The sequence below is a fragment of the Oryx dammah genome, unplaced genomic scaffold (assembly GCF_014754425.2).
Source record: "Oryx dammah isolate SB20612 unplaced genomic scaffold, SCBI_Odam_1.1 HiC_scaffold_11072, whole genome shotgun sequence".
NCBI lineage: Eukaryota > Metazoa > Chordata > Mammalia > Artiodactyla > Bovidae > Oryx > Oryx dammah.
In genome coordinates this window covers 2,591,159-2,614,199 of record NW_024080466.1, presented here as the reverse complement: position 1 = coordinate 2,614,199, position 23,041 = coordinate 2,591,159, and the positions used below count along the sequence as shown (strand labels likewise).

Here is a 23,041-nt window from a genome sequence, read left to right as displayed (position 1 = left end):
TATTAAAAAAACAAAAATCACTTTTCTCATTTTTCTGTTTTAGAAACATACAATAGGTCCCTGAGCTGCACTACTGAACATCTCAAAGTTTTGTTAAATGGTATGTATTTTGAAAAGCTTAAAGGCGTTCATTTAGAGTCAGTTACCAGATTATGCGGAATGAGGCAGGGAGAACACTGCCATGCACACAGTGAGACTGTTGGGGACTGAAGCTAATACATTGAACATCAAGTAACGGCTTCTCTTCCAAGCAGTCACACCCTGCAAAGCTGAACAGTTACATCAACAATCATGCTCACTGCAAACGCTTTTAGATACTTTTTAGAAAAGCCTTTTAAAAAATCACAACTATAACAGTCATTTTACAGTGGCATCATGTTTGGGTGATAAAAATAAAATACCTCATCAGGTTTAGTTTTCAAAGAAGTTTTGTCGTTAAGAGACAAATGTTTGCAAACAATGAAGATATTTAAGAGAATTTCTTAATGGTTTCAAAAGCAAGTCTAACAATAAATTAAGCAATAATAGCACAGAGAATAAATATTTGGCTTTTCAAAATGACTACTTGAAAATGAAGAGTATTTAGTTAAGTTCTGTGGATTTGTTTAAAAAATAATCTTCTCCTGAAGTCATGCTTCATTAACATAAGCCACATATCAAATTTCTTTCTATGGTGAATTTTCTTTAAACAAACAGAGGGAATTAAAATGTCCAGTTTTTTAAAAAGTCTCTGGGGAACTACTGCCTCTATTCTATGGCATAAAAATACTACGTCCACTTTTTCCATATCAACACTGTCACGTCACGCTGTCGTGCAACACTGAATGTTACCACCAGAGAAATAAAATGAAAATGAATTACATGCACTGTCTTTAATCCTAAAAAATACATCTTCCTTCTCTATAATAACTAATTATTTTCACTCTCCTGAAGCTACAGGATAATCTTAATAACATTCAGAGAATTCTTTATGTTTATAAAACAATTTGACTGCACACATACATTTGACTTGTCTTCAGAACAAACCTAACCAAAATGATAACCATTTTAAAAACTGATTTTCTTTCAATGAGGAAATTTTTTTAAAATAAATTTTTAATTATTCCAGGTTTACTGTGCTTATTTTAATGATTACTAATAATAGTTTAAGAAGACCATTTAAAAACCCTGTTTTTTTTTAAGTATACTCACCGTACTTCGAAGTTTATCCAGAAGCAAATTTAACTGTGTCTGTAGAAGAAATCATTTCATTATTTCAGAAAGCAAAAGTACACAACACCATAAGTAAAAATTAACTCTTCAACATGCAATAATGCTCATCTACAACATCTCTTTAACAGATAGTAACATGCAAAAATGTATGGCTAATACATAACACCAAGGACAATAACTTAAATATACAGAACTGTGTAATTAAAAGACTGAAAATTAGCAATACTAGAAAACATACATGCAGGCTTGGAGGTGGGGTGAATGAGGAAAAAGGACACAAGCAATGAAAGAAGAAAATGCAGGTGTGACACATTCAAAAAGGAATCAACGGAACAGTATGTGAATAAGTAGCAAGCTGGGTGTAGCTTGTGTCACACTCCATTATGAATGAGGGTGTGTTTAAAATATCCACTCATGCTATATATTGGGACTGTTTTATGTAATACCTATCATAACTGAAACCAGCTGCCTACCTGTTGAAAGCCTCTTTACTGTTTTAAAATCTCTCATTTCAATTATTTTTAAAGGCTAGGACAATTTTCTCAAAGTCAAATTCACAATGGACACTGTAAGTAGTTACTGTGCTTTCCTTTTTAAAATATTAAGTAATTATAATTTACTCTGGCTCAGTACATTAAAATCATGTATTTGCTTTACTTCTCTGCAAAGTAAACTGTGTAAAACTGTTATACTGATTTTATACTGGGATGCTTATTGTACTACTTAACAAAATATAAATTAACATATCTACCTATAGCTATATTTAGTAATAATAATAGGTATACTTTACTGAATGCTTTCTATGAGTCAGACACTGCTCAAAGCTTTTCACAGGTACTATCTAGTTTAATCTGCACAACTCTAATTAGGGATATTTAGTCTTATTTTACAGGTGAAAGCATTGAGGCCCAGAGAGATAAATTATTTGCCAAGATCATGGAGCTAGTAAAGGCAAAACCAAGATTAAAGGCCTAACACCAAGGTTCATTCTCTTAAGCACGATACTCCAGCACACTTCAGACATTAGAGGCTTAAGTTATAAAAACAGAATGAATTTAGATTAAAATAATACACCCACTTATCTGGCTGCCACAGTTTTGACAACCTTAACCAGTCTGGACCAGCACACAAGTGAAGAGCAAGTGTTAAGAGCCACTACTGTCACAAAGCCTATGGTTCCTAATCCATAGCACAGTACTCTCCCCCAAAATGGAGATAAAGTGAGAATGAAGACGAGAAGCAGCAAAAGTGAACTACAGTATCTGAGAGAAGAGAGAAGGCTAGTGGTCAAAGACAACAAGGCATAGCAGCCTCGTGCAACTCAGGCTTCATTGTATTTTATTTTAAAACATACAATTCTTCCTGTATATGATAAAAGAATAAGATTTTCATAAAAAAAAAAAAACTTTTTCTAAAACACTAATAGTAAAAGAGTTCTGTTTCAATAACCTGAAAATGTCACATTTCATTGGAAAGCCTCTGGTTCTCAGTGATGCTCAGTAATGTAAATGCTAGCCTGTTTTATTGCCACACATAACTTGAATTTAATAAACTATTCTACTATACTTAAAAATAAGAATTACTATTATTTCATTTCAAAGCATCACAATAGAACATTTTGAAATTTTATTATTAATAATGTTACAGCTTTTAGTTACAGTTTTCAAGTAGTCTGACGTGCAAAATGCATCATATTGCATTTAAGCAATTTTAAGCACTTAAAGTCTTAACATAAAATACCTTAGCCCAAAGAATTTTAAGAATGTTTTTTATTTTATTTATACTAACTGTCTAAAATTTCAAGTGTGTTCTTGCCAGCAATACTAATATATCATGTAGGAAAATACTTGGAGAAGGAAATGGCAACCCACTCCAGTATTCTTGCCTAGAGAATCCCAGGGACGGGGAGCCCGGTGGGCTGCTGTCTATGGGGTCGCCCAGAGTCGGACACGACTGAAGCGACTTAGCAGCAGCAGCAGCAGCAGCAGCAGGAAAATACCTAATAAATGTTCTCCATTTCATACAGGCTAATGTACTATTTTAAACCAATCTGTCAGTACATGTTTATGTAAGAATTTAAGAATATCTAAATAAGAGAAAGAATACTCAAGAGAAGAAATTCATAATTAATTAACAAGAGTTTAAGACCTTTTATTCAGTCACCTGAAAAATATGTGACAAGCTTTCTCTTATATCTATGCTTCAGCTTTTGTTTTATAACCATGATTTTATCAAGTTAGTTATTTAGAGCCCATTTCAGCCCACAGTGGATTTCAGGAATCCACGGTGGATTATCAGTATCCTAATATTCTGAGTCTTAATTAAATACTCTTCCTAATTAAAACATTTTTTAATATTTGAAGTATACAAAATGAAAGGCATATGCAGGTTTCTTATAAATGGAACAAGACTGTGGAAATGTATAAGAGAGAAATTAATTCTATTTCTTTTACCTATTCATTTTCCTTTATTCATTAAAAGTAATACAAAGTTTTTAAATTATCTTTTTCTATGCAAAATACTCAACCGTTAGAACCAAACAGGAGCGTTCCGTTGTTTAGATGCGTCATGCGACAATCCCGTCAGACCTCAAGGAATAAATTCCTGACCCAAAATCCGTGAAACAAATGAAGTGTTCTTCAGTGTCAAACAATATGACGGGTTTGCCACACCAAGTATTTACCTTTCATGGAAGTTATTAAAAGCTTCAATCAAATTTTAGTGTAATATGCACACCCAAAATGCACTATGAGAAAGAACACATTAAAAATGAACTACAAACTGCACCATTAACTGAGCCGGGCTTTAACACGGCAGCCGCTCTAGGAAGTAGGAGTCCACGAAGGCGATCATTTACCTGAAGCCCCTGGCAGTGCCTGCTTTTCCTCTCTCAACTCAACTAGGCCTCTCTAGCCATCTCGAGCTGGACTACTCCAGCTACAACAAAACTGCTGAATGAGGAAGGAAACAGAAAACACGTGGGAAAGAGAAGGTTTGAAGGTCAACCAGACAGTAAGCAGAAGCAAGAACATTAGGAGAAGCGATCAGACACGTTAAGCACCAAGGAAGAACACGTTCATAAAATTACAAGATTTCTGTATGTTCCGTCACTATGGCAACTTTATGTTCTTTTGTATACAAACATCAACAATTCAGAGTCTGCTCTTTGAATCTCACTCGTGGGGTTTCTCAGAGTGAACTACATTATCCCCTGGATAGTGTAAAACACAGTTTTTTAATGAAGTAAGAGAGAAAAAAAAATTCTAACAATATGTTTGCCACAAATACCTTAAACTTGTTCCCCACACTGATGAAGCTAAGTTTTCCTGCTTTTTGTTTAGTGTCTTTGTTGTTATTTGTGGATGACTCAAATAACTCCCGGACAAATTTATCCCTGGATTCACATATTAAGGACTCAAGAGACATATGTAAAGCGTCATTATTTTTTTCCACAAACTGAGTCTGAAAAACAAAGCAGACAGGAACGATTCAGTCCATCTTGTGGTAATATTCCTTAACACAGTGCAGTCCAACAGAACACCCTGAGGTAACAGAAATGCCCTGCGTCTGCGCTGTCCAATACAGCCACCACCAGCCACGGGGACATAGGGCACGTGAGATGTGGCGGGGTCCTGAGGAACTGACTTTTAAATTTTCCTTAACTTTAAAAAGCCAGATGTGGCTAGACATTACCGTATTGTACAGCGCAGCTTTAACATCGAATGGTTTTCTCCCTGTAAATGTTCTACTCACTGTTTCATAGCACACTGCCCCGGCAAAATGCCTGATGATGAAGCCTTCATCATCTCGGATGTTCCTGTGAACTGCCAGCTTAGACTTTCTAGGAATCTGAAAATCAATACATACATCAGTCGTTAAATTATCAAAAATATACAACATTAATAACTCCCTTTAGAAAACATCTGGGTGTGAAATACTTAAAAAGGGAGTTTTCAGACTTTATACAATCATACTGCTCCTTAAGTAAGCCTTAATGTACCAGTAAAATCTAGCAAATATTTTTGGTCATAATCTCCTAGGAAGAAAAAAAAAAAAAAAAGGAATAAGACTCAAAACAAAACAAAACCACACTATTTAGAAGCACATGCAAAACATCACAGGCGTTTTATAAAGTTAACTGCTTATGTCTAAAGCAGTAGCTGCTGAATTGTCATCTGGAGCAGTTTTAAACCACCAAACCATTTACATGAGGTGATTCCTAGGTGTGACCAAGGTTGAGGAGCATTGTTCTATAGAAACACCTGATATCAGCACAGGGACTCACCTACTGATTTTAGCCATACCTCCTAACACTTTTACACAATGAGCCTGAATCTATTTGAAGAAAACAAAATCACTTTCTGGTTGTACTATCACTATAATATCTCATACTGGTATCATTTCTAAAATTTCCAAAATAAAATATCACCTCTGACCCACAAAACAGCCTAAGGTTAAGAAAGACGATTTCATTTAAAAATGAAAAAGCTAAGCCCCCATAACCTCACCAGGCTTCTCCTGGGTGAGAGAGCTGGCAGACCACAGAGCCTCCCCTCTGCATGGCAGCAAACAGCATGAATCAGAGGGTGGCCCTGGGATCAAGATGCCAGCCTGATGCCCAAATCCAACTCTTTATCCATTCTAGGAAAGGAGGTCACCTGCCCTCTCCATGCCCATCCCCTCATCTCTAGCATGGGGAAGCAAGCGGGAGCAACAGCAAAGGATTACTGTGAGCAATGTGCTGTGCTGTGCTTAGTCACTCAGTCGTGTCCGACTCTTCGTGACCCTACGGACTGCAGCCTGCCAGGCTCCTCCGTCCACAGGGATTCTCCAGGCAAGAACACTGGAGTGGGTTGCCATGCCCTCCTCCAGGGGATCTACCCAACCCAGGGACTGAACCCAGGTCTCCCACACTGCAGGCAAACTCTTTACCATCTGAGCCACCAGGCAAGCCCATTATGAGGATTAAATAAAGTAATTCAGGCAAAATGCTTAGAATGCCCCAGGCACATGGTAAGCAATTCAATCAATGATTATCATTATCTACATTTTCAAAGAAATACAACAAAAGCAGTGAACCGTGCAAATTAAGAGTTTACTGCTGTGCTCTTGTTCTGTTTTGAGGAAAGTGACCAAAGCCCATTCCTGATGCTTTTGTTGGCTGTCCTTGGAGCGCTATGTCTCTGAAACCTTGATCACAATTTGTTGACCAGCAGTCAGTTCTTTTGGCAAAAGTGACTGTGCATCCAGACTGGTTCTCAGAGAGCAGTCAATAAACAGGACTAGATACACGTCTTCAATCTTAGCAGAAGTTTTCCTGGGGACACATGCTGTTTTATTTCTATCTCAACTGAAGTGAAGAGAGGCAGCGTTCACATCCCAAGATTTATTTAAGGATACAGAAGAACTGCAAGTCGATGGAGTAGGTGGCTGTGGGATGCAGTCTCCAGAAAAGGTCAGCATAATTACATCAGCTTTTTCAGTAAATGCCTTCAACCTGATTGTGTTATTGATTTAGTTAATGATGTATGGAAACAAGAATATCTGCTTTCATTCACTTGAACTCCTGGACCCATCAAAGCAATGACTGTTATACTATGTCCCAGTCTCAAAACTGTAACAGTATAGGAGGCAACTGCAACTCTGAACAGCTTTTCTTTTCTCTTCCATCTTCCTTCCTTCCTGTCTTTGTTGTTCTAAGATGAGGCAGCACCTATCTACATGGGTGAAATTAACATCCACATTTCTCTGTGCTACTCTGCTCATTCTGGGCACAAGGATGGAGTTGTGTTTGGATTAGTCAGGGGATGTAGGTTGAGTGTAAAGATAAACACAGAGCTACCTAAACAGAGAAAACACCTCAAGAGAAGCATGCTGCAGCCTTATGGAGAATGGCCCTACCAGTCACCACCACTAGCGGGGATTCAAGCACAGCTCTATGACACAACAGCAGTCTAGAGAAACCAGGTCTTCTGACCCTTTTTGGAAGAGTACTTCTCATTTATTTCTCTCTGTGTCTCTTTTTGTCTCTGTGTCTATTTTACCCTTCAGCTAGTTCTTCTGTTGCTTCAGCTTCTATGACCCTCTCTGAGTACAATTTCCATTCAAAACTTCTAAGGAAAGAGCATCAAAATGAAATCACTCATCATTAAATGAATTGCTTCTACCAGTCAGACTCTCAGCCACAAGCTTTGCTGGTTTTACAAATGTCAGACAGGTGGCTGCATGTGACTCTAGGTCCTAACCCCGGGGAAGTGATCCAGTTAACACAATACGGAACAGAGCAACTGATGGCCACTTCACCCAGAAGGGAGAACATAAAAACAGTACATAAATGTACAAAAAAAAAAGTACATAAATCTTTTTGTACATCGTATATAGGAGAAATGTGTTTTATATCCAGCTAAAAGGGCCTTGATTGGATAGATCAGCAGCAGCAAAAATATACAGATATAAATTAATGGTCATCTATAGAAGACACTGTGCTGGATTAATTATAGAAGATGCATATGCCTTCCATAATTTAGGAGTCTAATTATCTAATATCTAACATCTAGCACAGCTTTCTGAAAGTTTCTCTTCCAACCAGAGCCTCAATTTTGACATGACAAACTCACAGAGAGTCGGAAATGGTCTTTGTGCTTCTGGTGAACTGCAGATGTGAAGTGTTGATCACTTGGCTGGGGAAGGCGATTTTCTTCATCCAAAATATCCAATATTCCCACTAATTTTGCTTCAATTAAATCTATTTCAAAAAATTCAAATATGACAGGGTAAAAATACAACACTTTAAACACTGATCACAAATTTTGAGGGCTGGTCAGAAACAAAGTAATATGATTCCACAAGTACTGTTTTCTCTCAAAAGCTACAGAGAGTAGATGAATTTTATTTTACATCTGGCAATTTATTAGAAAGTAACATCATATACTCAACACAGTTTAGAGAACAACTCCATAAAGAAAATGACTAATGTAATAACCATCCTCACTGTAAGCTAGGACAGAGGCCAAAGAGCCAGCAATCTTCCTCTCCCAGATGACCTCTATATTCAAACTGAAGTAAAACTACAGAAGCTTTTGTGAGCTTAGGTTTTTAAAACTACTTACAGTATGGATTCAAAAGCTTTTCAGCAACGACACGTATTTATGCTCCTTATATTCATATGTTTTGAATTTACTGCCTGTCCAAAATAACTATAAAATGTAAGCTGCTTAAATGCAGTAGATAGAACTGTTAAATGGGACAGCCTCTAAAAGACAGGAATTAAGAACAAGATGGCAGAGGAATAGGTGGACATGGAGTACATCTCTCTTCACGGATACATCAGGAACACACCTTCAGACACAGAAATGCAGGCAGAACACCAGCTGAGAGTGGACTGGAGTAACTGACCAGCAGAAAAGAATATACAGAACCACCCCAAACTCAGTAGAAAGAAGGAACTAGGGGGAAACACAGGAGTGTTAGTACAACTGGACCTGCCCTCGGCAGGTGGGGGAACTGAAGCAGAGGTCCGATCCCCACATCAGGGCAATTGTCTGAGTCAGAGGAGAAACATTTAAGGCTGAGAGTGAAACAGCTGATCTGTGGCAGCCTAAATGGAATGAGAATCAGATAGTCCTTGCTGCAGCCATACATACCCTGGACAGGGACCCAGGTCCCCTGGAAGGTGCAGCAGCTGGAAGCTGGAGTTTAGGGATTGTGGAGCAATCCCAGGGCAAGAGCTGCTGTGGACTGTGGAGAGACAGATCGAGGGGACGTGAGGGAGGAGACTGTGGTGGGAAATGCCTGTGGAGGAAAGCCAGGCAGCCATGGAAGCAAGGCGATAAGTCACGCATAGGGAATGGAGCTTCTCTCTCCACACGCCAGATCAGCAGCTGAACAACAGAGAGGCTGGCCCATCTGGTGCCTACTCTGAGGCACCAGAGTAGGATCCAGCCAGGGAGCCCCTTTAAGTGCCTGACACAAGGATATACTGAGTAGGATCCCAGTTAGGGGGGCCCCTCTATGTGCTTGACACCCCAAACAACAGAGAAGGACTCCAGGGAAGGGAGCCCTCTAAGTGCATGAATGGGCAGAGCTACAGAGAAAGACTGGCCAAAGAGGCCTTCTGATCGCCAGCTACAAGAGGCTCGAAAAAACTCAGAGAGGCCCATAACTCCTGCCAGGGAGGCAGTCCATGTCCCTGCACACTTGGTGCCACCAGGGTCCCCACAAGCCAAGCAGCTGCACCACCTTCACACTCACCTTTCACTGGGGCAGAGCTGCCACAGGCAAAAAAGTCTTGCATCTATGCACACACAGTCACTTCAGTCGTGTCTGGACTCTTTGCAACCCTGTAGACTGTGGCCTGTCAGCCTTCTCTGTCACGGAGGGGGGCTCTCTCCAAGCAATACTGGAGCATATTGGCCAATACTGGTTGCCATACTCTTCTAGAGCACAATATTTCCTGCTGCCCTAGCCACCAACTCCCCTGAGTACCTGGTACTGCCAGAATCCCTGAGACCCAAGCAGCTGCACCACCTCCACAACTGGCCCTCACGGGGCCAACCCAAGTCCTCCAGGGCAGCCTCAGGAGCAAACCCCAGTGGACAACCCACATGCAGAGATGGAAATAAAACCACAATTGAAACCCAGGTGCAGTGTGGCTAAGGAAGAAGACCCAAAACCTTCCCACCAGCTGTAAAAGCTGCAGATTAAATCCGTACAATCATCTAGGCAAACTCTGTGTCTATGGAATATATAAAAGACCACTGAGAGTTCCCACAGAAGAAAATGCACTAGTCCTGACAGCTGTGGACACTGGAGGCAAGAACGCACAGGAGTAGGACCAGATTAGAATCTGAGCTGTCCCCACAGCAGGTCCAGAGACCAGCACAGTGTTGGAGGGCATCCTAGGGAGGTGAGAGGAACTATGACTCCCAGCGAGGGAGAGGACTCTGACAGCAGTGACCCAAGAAAAACATTTATTATTCTGATGTTTGACTTATTCTGTAGATTCTTTTGGATTTTTCCCCCTTTCCTCTACTTTGTTGCAGTTGTCGATTTTATCAGCACTATGAAATCTAATTAAGCTTTTGAGCTTTTCTTTTTTTCCTTAGTTACATTTTTTATTATTGTTATAAACCTCTACCTCTATGCTGGGCTTTTTCAGTTTTGTGGAGTTTTCCTTTTTTTTTATTTTCTAATTTTTTAGTATTACTTTTTAATTTTTAAACCTACTATTATTTTTCCTACATTTATCCCTTTGTTTGCTTTTCCTACTGTTCTTTTCCCCTTGCAATTAATCCTTAATGTATATAAATCTTTATTTACCTTTATTTAACTTTGTATATCTATTCTTTCTTTCCTTACGTCTCAACATATTTGTTAATGTTATTTTCATTGTTTTATTCCCCACTTGTCACCTTGCTTTAGTTTTGTTTTGCAGTTTGTGCTTCAGTTAGTTTTGATCTGGTAGATATAATTTTTGGTTTCCTTTGTTCACCAGGTCAATCTATTATACTTTATTTTTGTTGGAATGTTTTGATTTTGATTATGGGTGGATATGTATATGTGTTTATTCAGTCACACTTTTTATTATTGTTATAAACCTCTGCCTCTACATTGGATTTCTGCAGTTCTGTGGAGCTTTCCTTTTTTTATCCTTTTTCTTTCTTCACTTTTTTTCTTTTCTCTTTTTTATAATTTTTAATTTTTTAAAACCTATTATATATTTTCTACATTTATTCTTTTGTTTGCCTTTCCTATTGTTCTTTCCCCCTTGCAGTTAATGTTTAATGTATATAAATCTTCATCTATCACTATTTAACTTTGCATATCTGTTCTTTCTTTCTTTTCTTTCCTTCCTTTCCTCTCAACATATTTGTTAGTTTTGTTTTCATTGCTTTATTCCCACTTGAAACCTTGCATTAGTTTTGTTTTCCAGTTTCTGCTTTAGTTAGTTTTGTTCTTAACTGGTAAATATAATTTTTTATTTCCTTTATTCACCAGGTCAATCTACTGTACTTTATTTTTCCTGGACTGTTTTGACTTTGCTCATGGATGTATATATATATGTATATGTTCCATTTTTTAAAATGATTTGCCTGATTTTGTAACTGCCATTTATCTGGGGTTCATGTTTGGTTTCTCATTTTTGGATATTTGTTTCAATCTCACTTAATGTCATAACAAACCACTTGTGGAATCTTTATTCCTGACCAGAGATCAAGTCCTGAGCCTTTGCAGTGGGAGCACTGACTCCAAGACCCTAAACTACCAGAGAACTAACCCTGCTGTTGCTGCTCCTAAGTCACTTTAGTCGTGTTTGACTCTGTGCGACCCCATAGATGGCAGCCACCAGGCTCCCTGGTCCCTGAGATTCTCCAGGCAAGAACAGTGGAGTGGGTTGCCATTTCCTTCTCCAATGCATGAAAGTGAAAAGTGAAGGTGAAGTCACTCAGTTGTGTCCCACTCCTAGCAACCCCATGGACTGCAGCCTACCAGGCTCCTCCGTCCATGGGAGTATCAAATAGTGAGAACTCACACAAAGGAAACCACTTGAATACAAGGCCGAGCATCACCCAACCACAAGTAGTACTCTGTGCAGGATGCCTCATCTGAACAACAAACAAAACAAAAATACAAACCCAATCATCAGTATACAGGATTACCATATCACTCAGCTTGTCCGTCAGAGAAAAAAGAAAGAAAGAAACAAACAAACAAATAAAACCTCAGCACAAATCTCACCCTATAGGAAGCTTACACAAACCCCTGGACCAAACTTAGGAGGACAGAAACTGAAAGGAAGAAACAATTCAACCTTGAAGCCAGGAAAAAGAGGACCTCAAATACAGCAAGTTAAAAAAAATAATGAAAAGGCAGAGAAATACTACACAAATGAAGGAACAAACTAGAAATGCAGCAGTCCAAATAAATGAGAGGAAACAGGCAAACTACCTAAAAAAGAATTCAGAATAATGATCAAAAACCTTGAAAACAAAATGGAGAAAATGCAGGAATCAATTAACAAACATCTAGAAAAACTAAAGAATAAATATACAGAAACAAACAAAACATTTACTGAAATTAAAAATACTCTAGGAAGAATCAATAGCAGAATATCTGAAGCAGAAGGAATCAGTGAGCTAGAAGAAAAAATGGTGGAAATAACTTTTGAAGAGCAGATTAAAGTAAAAAGAATGAAAAGAACTGAGGATAGTCTCAGAGACCTCAGGGACAATATCAAAAGCACCAACATTTGAATTAAACATTCAAGAAGAAGAGGAAAAAAAGGGTGAGAAAATTTTTAAGAGATTAGAGTTGAAAATTTCCCCAACATGGAAAAACAAATAGTCGATCAACTCCAAAAGGCACAGGGTCCCATACAGGATAAACCCAAGGAGAAACACGCCAAGACACATACTAATAGCACTAACAAAGACTAAACACAAAGAAATAATATTAAAAGCAGCAAGGGAGAAACAACAAGTGACATACAAGGAATACCCCATACACTTAACAGCTGATCTTTCAGCAGAAACTCTGCAGGCCAGAAGGGAATGGCAGGATATATTTAAAGTTCTGAAAGGGAAAAATCTACCACCAAGATTACTGTACCTGGCAAGGATTTCATTCAAAACTGCTGGAGAACTCAAAAGCTTTTTCAGACAAGCAAAAGTTAAGAGAATTCAGTACCACCAAACCAGCTTTACAACAAATGTTAAAGGGATTTATATAGTCAAGAAATAGAAGAGAAGAAAAAGATTTACAAAGTCAACCCCAAACAATTAAGAGAATGGCAATAAGAACATATATATCAATAATTACTCAAAATGTAAACGGATTACATGCTCCAACCAAAAGACACAGACTCACTGAATGGATACAAAAACAAGACCCATATACATGCTGTCTACAGGAAACCCACTTCAGACCTCAAGACACATATACACTGAAAGTGAGAGGATGGAAAAATATATTCCACCCAAATGGGAAGCAAAAGAAAGCTGGAGTAGCAATCTTCATATCAGATAAAACAGACCTTAAAATAAAGAAGATTACAAGCGTGGACAGCTGCGACGGCACACAAGAGCAGCGGAGAGGAGCTACACCACGTCCGAGGTCAGGGGCAGAGCCCAGGAGGAACTACCCCATGTCCAAGGTAAGGAGCAGCAGCTGTGCTTTGCTGGAGCAGCCATGAAGAGATACCCCTCACCCAAGGTAAGAGAAAACCAAGTAAGAGGCAGGCATTGAGAGAGGGCATCAGAGGGCAGACAGACTGAAACCACAATCACAGAAAACTAGCCAATTTGATCACACGGACCACAGCCTTGTCTAACTCAATGAAACTAAGCCATGCCCTGTGGGGCCACCCAAGACGGATGGGTCACGATGGAGAGGTCTAATAGAATGTGGTCCACTGGAGAAGGGAATGGAAACCACTTCAGTATTCTTGCCTTGAGAACCCCATGACAGTATGAAAAGGCAAAATGATAGGATACTTGAAAGAGGAACTCCCCAGGTCAGTAGGTGCCTGATATGCTACTGGAGATCAGTGGAGAAATAACTCAAGAAAGAATGAAGAGACAGAGCAAAAACAACACCCAGTTGTGGATGGGACTGGTGATAGAAGCAAGGTCCAATGCTGTAAAAAACAATACTGCATAAGAACCTGGAATGTTAGGTCCATGAATCAAGGCAAATTGGGAGGTGGTTAAATAGGAAATGACAAGAGTGAACATCGACTTTCTAGAAATCAGCAAACTCAAATGGACTGGAACAGGTGAATTTAACTCAGATGACCATTATATCTATTACTGTGAGCAGGAATCCCTTAGAAGAAAGAAATGCAGTAGCCATCATAATCAACAAAAGAGTCCGAAATGCAGTACTTGGATACAATCTCAAAATGACAGAATGATCTCTGTTTGTTTCCAAAGCAAACCATTCAATATCACAGTAATCAAAGTCTATGCCTCGACCAGTAACGCTGAAGAAGCTAAAGTTGAATAGTTCTATGAAGACCTACAAGACCTTCTAGAACTAACACCCAAAAAAGATGTCCTTTTCATTATAGGGATGCCCTTTTCATTATTTCAATGCAAAAGAAGGAGGTCAAGAAACACCTAGAGTAACAGGCAAATTTGGCCTTGAAGTACAGAATAAAGCAGGGCAAAGGCTAATAGAGTTTTGCTAAGAGAACGCACTGGTCATAGCAAACACCCTCTTCCAAAAACACAAAAGAAGACTCTACACATGGACATCACCATATGGTCAACACCAAAATCAGATTGATTATATTTATATTATAAAATTAATTATATTGTATTTCTTTGCAGCCAAAGATGGAGAAGGTCTATACAGTCAGCAAAAACAAGACTAGGAGCTCAATGTGGCTCAGATCATGAACTCCTTATTGCCAAATTCAGACTTAAATTGAAGAAAGTGGAGAAAACCACCAGACCATTCAGCTGTGACCTAAATCAAATCCCTTATGACTATATAGTGGAAGTGAGAAATTGATTTAAGGGACTAGATCTGATAGACAGAGTGCCTGATGAACTATGGATGGAGGTTTGTGACACTGTACAGAAGACAGGGATCAAGACCATCCCCAAGAAAAAAGAAATGCAAAAAAGCAAAATAACTGTCTGAGGAGGCTTTACAAATAGCTGCGAAAAGAAGGGACGTGAAAAGTAAAGGGGGAAAGGAAAGATATACCCATTTGAACGCAGAGTTCCAAAGAATAGCAAGGAGAGATAAGAAAGCCTTCCTCAGCAATCAATGCAAAGAAATAGAGAAAAACAACAGAATGGGAAAGACTAGAGATCTCTTCAAGAAAATTAGATACACCAAGGAAACATTTCATGCAAAGATGGGCTCAATAAATGACAAAAATGGTAGGGACCTAACAGAAGCAGAAGATATTAAGAAGAGGTGGCAAAAATACACAGAAGAACTGAACGAAAGAGATCTTCACAACCCAGATAATCACGATGGTGTGATCATTCACCTAGAGCCAGACATCCTGGAATGTGAAGTCAAGTGGGCCTTAGAAAGCATCACTATGAACAAAGCTAGTGGAGGTGATGAATTCCAGTTGAGTTATTTCAAATCCTGAAAGATGATGCTGTGAAAGTGTAGCACTCAATATGCCAGCAAATTTGGACAACTCAGCAGTGGCCACAGGACTAGAAAAGGTCAGTTTTTATTCCAATCCCAAAGAAAGGCAATGCCAAAGAATGCTCAAACTACCACATAACTGCACTCATCTCACATGCTAGTAAAGTAACGCTTAAAATTTTCCAAGCCAGGCTTCAGCAATACGTGAACCGTGAACTTCCAGATGTTCAAGCTGGTTTTAGAAAAGGCAGAGGAACCAGAGATCAAATTGCCAACATCCAATGGATCATCAAAAAAGCAAGAGGGTTCCAGAAAAACATTTTTTTTTTCTGCTTAATTGACTATGCCAAAGCCTTTGACTGTGTGGATCACAATAAACTGTGGAAAATTCTGAAAGAGATGGGAATACCAGACCACCTGACCTGTCTCCTGAAAAATCTGTATTCAGGTCAGGAAGTAAAAGTTAGAACTGGACATGGAACAACAGACTGGTTCCAAATAGGAAAAGGAGTACATCAAGGCTGTATATTGTCACCCTGCTTATTTAACTTATATGCAGAGTACATCATGAGAAATGCTGGGCTGGAGGAAGAACAAGCCGGAATAAAGATTGCCAGGAAAGTATCAGTAACCTCAGATATGCAGATGACACTACGCTTATGGCAGAAAGTAAAGAACTAAAGAGCCTCTTGATGAAAGTGGAAGAGGAAAGTGAAAAAGCTGTCTTAAAACTCAAGTTTCAAAAAACTTAGATAATGGGATCTGGTCCCATCACTTCATGGCAAATGGATGGGGAAACCGTGTCAGACCTTATTTTTTGGGACTCCAAAATCACTGCAGATGGTGACTGCAGCCTTGAAATTAAAAGACACCTACTCCTTGGAAGGAAAGTTATGACCAACCTAGACAGTATATTCAAAAGCAGAGACATTACCTTGCCAACAAAGGTCCATCTAGTCAAGGCTATGGTTTTTCCAGTGGTCATGTATGGATGTGAGAGTTGGATTATAAAAAAAGCTGAGCGCCGAAGAATTGATGCTTTTGAACTGTGGTGTTGGAGAAGACTCTTGAGAATCCCTTGGACTGCAAAGAATTCCAACCAGTCCATCCTAAAGGAGATCAGTCCTGGGTGTTCATTGGAAGGACTGATGCTGAAGCTGAAACTCCAATACTTTGGCCACCGATATACAAAGAGCTGACTCATTCGAAAAGACCCTGATGCTCGGAAAGATTGAGGGCAGGAGGAGAAGGGGACGACAGAGGGTGAGATGGTTGGATGGCATCACCGACTCAATGGACATGGGTCTGGGTGGATTCCAGGAGTTGGTGATGGACAGGGAGGCCTGGTGTGCTGCAGTCCATGGGGTCGCAAAGAGTTGGACACGACTGAGCGACTGAACTGAATTGAACTGAACAAGAGATAAGGAAGGACACTATAGTGGGAGGGGTTCATGATTGGAGCACGTGTACACCCGTGGCGGATTCACGTCAATGTACGGCAAAGCCAATACAGTATTGTAGAGTAAAATAAAGTAAAAATAAAAATTTTTAAAAAAGGAAGGACACTATATAATGATCAAGGGATCAATTCAAGAGGAAGACCTAATAACTGTAAATATCTATGCACCCAACATAAGAGGTCCTCAATACATAAGACAAACACTAAGAGACATAAAAGGAGAAATTGACAGTAACATAGTAATAGTAGGAGACTTTAACACCCACTCACACCAGTGGACAGATCATCAAAACAGAAAATTAATAAGGAAACACAAGTCTTAAATGGTACATTAGATGAGATGGATCTCATTGGTATATTCAGGACATTCCATCCAAATGCAGAACACACCTTCTTCTCAAGTACACATGCAACATCCTCCAGGACAAACCACATCTTGGGTCACAAATCAAACCTCAGTAAATTTAAGAAAACTGAAATTGTATCAAGCATCTTCTCTGACAGAACGCTATGAGACTAGGTATCAATTAGAAGAAAAAAACTGTAAGAAACACAGACACATGGAGATTAAACAATAAATTTCTAAATAAACAACATGTTACTCAAGAAATCAAAAGGGAAATAAAATTTCTAGAAACAAATGACAATGAAAACACAACAACTCAAAACCCATGGGATGCAGCAAAAACAGTTCTAAGAGGGAAGTTTATAGCAGTACAATCCTACCTCAAGAAACAGGGAAAACATCAAATAGACAAGCTAACTTTACACCTAAAACAACTGGAAAAAGGAAAAAAAAAATTAGCAGAAGGAAAGAAATCATAAAGATCCGAGCAGAAAGAAATGAAAGAAACAGTAGTAAAGATTAATAAAACTAAAAGCTGGTTCTTTGAGAAGATAAACAAAACTGACAAGCCTTTAGCCAGAGTCACCAAGAAAAAAAGAGAGAAGAATCAAATCAAGAAAATTAGAAGTGAAAAAGGAGAGGTTACAGCAGACAATGCAGAAATACAGAGGATTATAAGAGACTATTATGAACAACTCTATGGCAATAAAATAGATAACCTGGAAGAAATGGAAAGATTCCTAGAAAAGCTCAATCTCCCAAGACCGAACCAGGAAGAAATAGAGAGTATGAACAAAACAATTACGAGCACTGAAATTGAAGCTGTGATCAAAAATCTCCCAAAAAACAAAAGCCCAGGACCAGATGGCTTCACAGGAGAATTCTATCAAACACTTAGAGAAGATCTGATGCCTATCCTTATAAAACTCTTTCAAACAATTGCAGAGGAAGGAACATGTTCAAACTCATTCTACAAGGCCACCATCACCCTGACACAAAAACCAGACAAAGACAACACAAAAAAAAGAAAATTACAGACCAATATCACTAATTAACATAGATGCAAAAGTCTTCAACAAAATTTTAGCAGACAGAATTCAGCAACACATCAAAAAGCTCATACACCATGATCAAAGTGGGTTTATTCCAGGGATGCAAGGATTCGTCAAATATATGCAAATAAATCAATGTGATGCACAACAGTAACAAACTGAAACATAAAAACCATATGTTAATCTCAATACATGCAGAAAAAGCCTTTGACAAAATTCAGCACCCATTTATGATTAAAACTCTTCAAATAATCGGCATAGAAAGAACCTATCTCAACATAATAATGGCCATATATGACAAACCTAAAGCAAACATTATTCTCAATGGTAAAAAACTGAAAGCATTCCCCCTAAGATCAGGAACAAGACAAGGGTGTCCACTTTCACCACTATTATTGAACATAGTTCTGGAAGTCCTAGCTACAGCAATCAGAGAAGAAAAATAAATAAAAGGAATCCAACTGGAAAAGAAGTAAAGCTCTCACTCTTTGCAGATTACATGACACTGTACATAGAAAACCCTAAAGATAGTATCAGAAAATTACTAGAGCTAATCAGTGAATTTAGCAAAGTTGCAGGATACAAAATCAATACACAGAAATCACTCGCATTTCTATATACTAACAATGAAAAATCAGAAAGAACAATTAAGGAATCAATGCCATTCATCACTGCAACAAAAAGAATTAAATATCTAGGAATAAACTTACCTATGGAGACAACAGAACTGTACACAGAAAATTATAAGACACTAATGAAAGAAATCAAAGATGACATAAACAGATGGAGAGCTATTCCATGTTTCTGTGTAGGGAATCAATATTGTGAGAATGACTACACTACCAAATGCAATCTACAGATTCAATGTGATCCCTATCCAATTACCAATGGCATTTTTCACAGAACTAGAACAAAAGATTTCACAATTCATATGGAAACACAAAAGATCCCAAACAGCCAAAGCAGTCTTGAGAAAGAAGAATGCAGCTGAAGGAATCAACCTTCCTGACTTCAGATTATACTACAAAGCTACAGTCATCAAGACAGAGTGGTACTGGCACAGAAACAGAAATATAGACCAATGGAACAAGATAGAAAGTCCTGAAATAAACCCATGCACCTATGGGTACCTTATTTTTGACAAAGGAGTCAAGAATATACAGTGGAGCAAAGACAGCCTCTTTGATAACTGGTGCTGGGAAAGCTGGACAGCTACATGTAAAAGAATGAAATCAGAACACTTCCTAACACCATACACAAAGATAAACTCAAAATGGATTAAAGACCTGAATGTAAGACCAGAGATTATAAAACTGTTAGAGGAAAACACAGGCAGAACACTCAATGACGTAAATGAAAGCAAGCTCCTCTATGACCCACCTCCTAGAGTAATGGAAATAAAAACCAAAGCAAACAAGTGGGACCTGATTAAACTTAAAAGCTTTTGCACAGCAAAGGAACTATAAGCAAGGTGAAAAGACAACTGTCAGAACGGGAGAAAATAATAGCAAATGAAACAATGGACAAAGGATTAATTTCCAAAATACACAAGCAGCTCATACAACTCAATATCAAAAAAACAAACAATCCAATCAAAAAGTAGGAAAAGACCTAAACACACATTTCTCCAAGGAAGACATACAGATGACTAATAAACACATGAAAAGATGCTCAACATTGCTCACTATTAGAGAAATGCAAATCAAAACCACAATGAGATTATCACCTCACACCAGTCAGAATGGCCATCATCAAAAAGTCTAAAAACAATAAATGCAAGTTAGTAGAAGGAAAGAAATCTTAAAAATTAGGGCAGAAATAAATGCAAAAGAAACAAAAGAGACCATAGCAAAAACCAACAGAGCCAAAAGCTGGTTCTTTGAAAGGATAAATAAAATTGACAAACCATTAGCCAGACTCATCAAGAAATAAAGAGAGAAAAATCAAATCAATAAAATTAGAAATGAAAATGGAAAAAAAAAAAAAAAAAGAAATGAAAATGGAGAGATCACAACAGACAACACAGAAATACAAAGGATCATAAGAGACTACTATCAGCAATTATATGCCAATAAAATGGACAACGTGGAAGAAATGGACAAATTCTTAGAAAAGTACAACTTTCCAAAACTGAACCAGGAAGACATAGAAAATCTTAACAGACCCATCACAAGCACAGAAATTGAAAATGTAATCAGAAATCTTCCAGCAAACAAAAGCCCAGGTCCAGATGGCTTCACAGCTGAATTCTACCAAAAATTTAGAGAAGAGCTAACACCTATCCTACTCAAACTCTTCCAGAAAATTGCAGAGGAAGGTAAACTTCCAAACTCATTCTATGAGGCCACCATCACCCTAATAACAAAACCTGACAAAGACGCCACGAAAAAAGAAAACTACAGGCCAATATCACTGATGAACATAGATGCAAAAATCCTCAACAAAATTCTAGCAATCAGAATCCAACAACACATTAAAAAGATACACCATGACCAAGTGGGCTTTATCCCAGGGATGCAAGGATTCTTCAATATCCGCAAGTCAATCAATGTAATTCACCACATTAACAAATTGAAAAATAAAAGCCATATGATTATCTCAATAGATGCAGAGAAGGCCTTTGACAAAATTCAACATCCATTTATGATTAAAAAAACTCTCCAGAAAGCAGGAATAGAAGGAACATACCCCAACATAATAAAAGCTATATATGACAAACCCACAGCAAACATTATCCTCAATGGTGAAACATTGAAAGCATTTCCCCTAAAGTCAGGAACAAGACAAGGGTGCCCACTTTCACCACTACTATTCAACATAGTTCTGGAAGTTTTGGCCACAGCAATCAGAGCATAAAAAGAAATAAAAGGAATCCAAATTGGAAAAGAAGAAGTAAAACTCTCACTGTTTGCAGATGACATGATCCTCTACATAGAAAACCCTAAAGACTCCACCAGAAAATTACTAGAGCTAATAAATGAATATAGGAAAGTTGCAGGATATAAAATCAACACACAGAAATCCCTTGCATTCCTATACACTAATAATGAGAAAGTAGAAGAAGAAATTAAGGAAACAATTCCATTCACCATTGCAACGAAAAGAATAAAATACTTAGGAATGTATCTACCTAAAGAAACTAAAGACCTATATATAGAAAACTATAAAACACTGATGAAAGAACTCAAAGAGGACACTAATAGATGGAGAAATATACCATGTTCATGGATCGGAAGAATTAATATAGTGAAAATGAGTATACGACCCAAGGCAATCTACAGATTCAATGCAATCCCTATCAAGCTACCAGTGGTATTTTTCACAGAACTAGAACAAATAATTTCAAGATTTGTATGGAAATACAAAAAACCTCGAATAGCCAAAGCAATCTTGAGAAAGAAGAATGGAACTGGAGGAATCAACTTGCCTGACTTCAGGCTCTACTACAAAGCCACAGTCATCAAGACAGTATGGTACTGGCACAAAGACAGAAATATAGATCAATGGAACAAAATAGAAAGCCCAGAGATAAATCCACACACATATGGACACCTTATCTTTGACAAAGGAGGCAAGAATATACAATGGAGTAAAGACAATCTCTTTAACAAGTGGTGCTGGGAAAACTGGTCAACCACTTGTAAAAGAATGAAACTAGATCACTTTCTAACACCATACACAAAAATAAACTCAAAATGGATTAAAGATCTAAATGTAAGACCAGAAACTATAAAACTCCTAGAGAAGAACATAGGCAAAACACTCTCCGACATAAATCACAGCAGGATCCTCTATGACCCACCTCCCAGAATATTGGAAATAAAAGCAAAAATAAACAAATGGGATCTAATTAAAATTAAAAGCTTCTGCACAACAAAGGAAAATATAAGCAAGGTGAAAAGACAGCCTTCGGAATGGGAGAAAATAATAGCAAATGAAGCAACTGACAAACAACTAATCTCAAAAATATACAAGCAACTCCTGCAGCTCAATTCCAGAAAAATAAATGACCCTATCAAAAAATGGGCCAAAGAACTAAATAGACATTTCTCCAAAGAAGACATACAGATGGCTAACAAACACATGAAAAGATGCTCAACATCACTCATTATTAGAGAAATGCAAATCAAGACCACAATGAGGTACCGCTTCACACCAGTCAGAATGGCTGCGATCCAAAAGTCCGCAAGCAATAAATGCTGGACAGGGTGTGGAGAAAAGGGAACCCTCTTGCACTGCTGGTGGGAATGCAAACTAGTACAGCCACTATGGAGAACAGTGTGGAGATTCCTTAAAAAACTGGAAATAGAACTGCCTTATGACCCAGCAATCCCACTGCTGGGCATACACACTGAGGAAACCAGAATTGAAAGAGACACATGTACCCCAATGTTCATCGCAGCACTGTTTATAATAGCCAGGACATGGAAACAACCTAGATGTCCATCAGCAGATGAATGGATAAGAAAGCTGTGGTACATATACACAATGGAGTATTACTCAGCCATTAAAAAGAATACATTGGAATCAGTTCTAATGAGACGGATGAAACTGGAGCCGATTATACAGAGTGAAGTAAGCCAGAAAGAAAAACACCAATACAGTAGACTAACACATATATGGAATTTAGAAAGATGGTAATGATTACCCTGTATGACAGACAACAAAGGAGACACAGACATGTAGAGCGGACTTTTGGACTCTGAGAGAGAGGGAGAGGGAGAGGGTGGGATGATTTGGGAGAATGGCATTGAAATGTATACTATCATGTAAGAAACAAATCGCCAGTCTATGTTTGATGCAGGATACAGGATGCTTGGGGCTGGTGCACAGGGATGATCCAGAGGGATGGTGTGGGGT

The 23,041-nt window shown here is 38.3% G+C and overlaps 1 protein-coding gene across 4 annotated transcripts in view; it reads right to left on the bottom strand.

The window, feature by feature from the left end:
* LOC120860419 (unconventional myosin-VI) overlaps positions 1-23,041 on the bottom strand; it is a 159,815-nt gene that overhangs the window by 37,156 nt on the left and 99,618 nt on the right. For 3 of the 4 annotated variants that reach the window (XM_040236216.1, XM_040236217.1, XM_040236218.1), the window contains exons 16-19: positions 7,830-7,957; positions 4,966-5,061; positions 4,501-4,674; positions 1,192-1,230 (exon numbers count right to left, since the gene is read on the bottom strand). In XM_040236216.1, the coding sequence (XP_040092150.1) occupies positions 1,192-1,230; positions 4,501-4,674; positions 4,966-5,061; positions 7,830-7,957 (437 nt within the window). Of the gene's footprint in view, positions 1-1,191; positions 1,231-4,069; positions 4,164-4,500; positions 4,675-4,965; positions 5,062-7,829; positions 7,958-23,041 lie in introns of all 4 variants that reach the window. The other variant, XR_005720320.1, reaches the window with a different exon arrangement.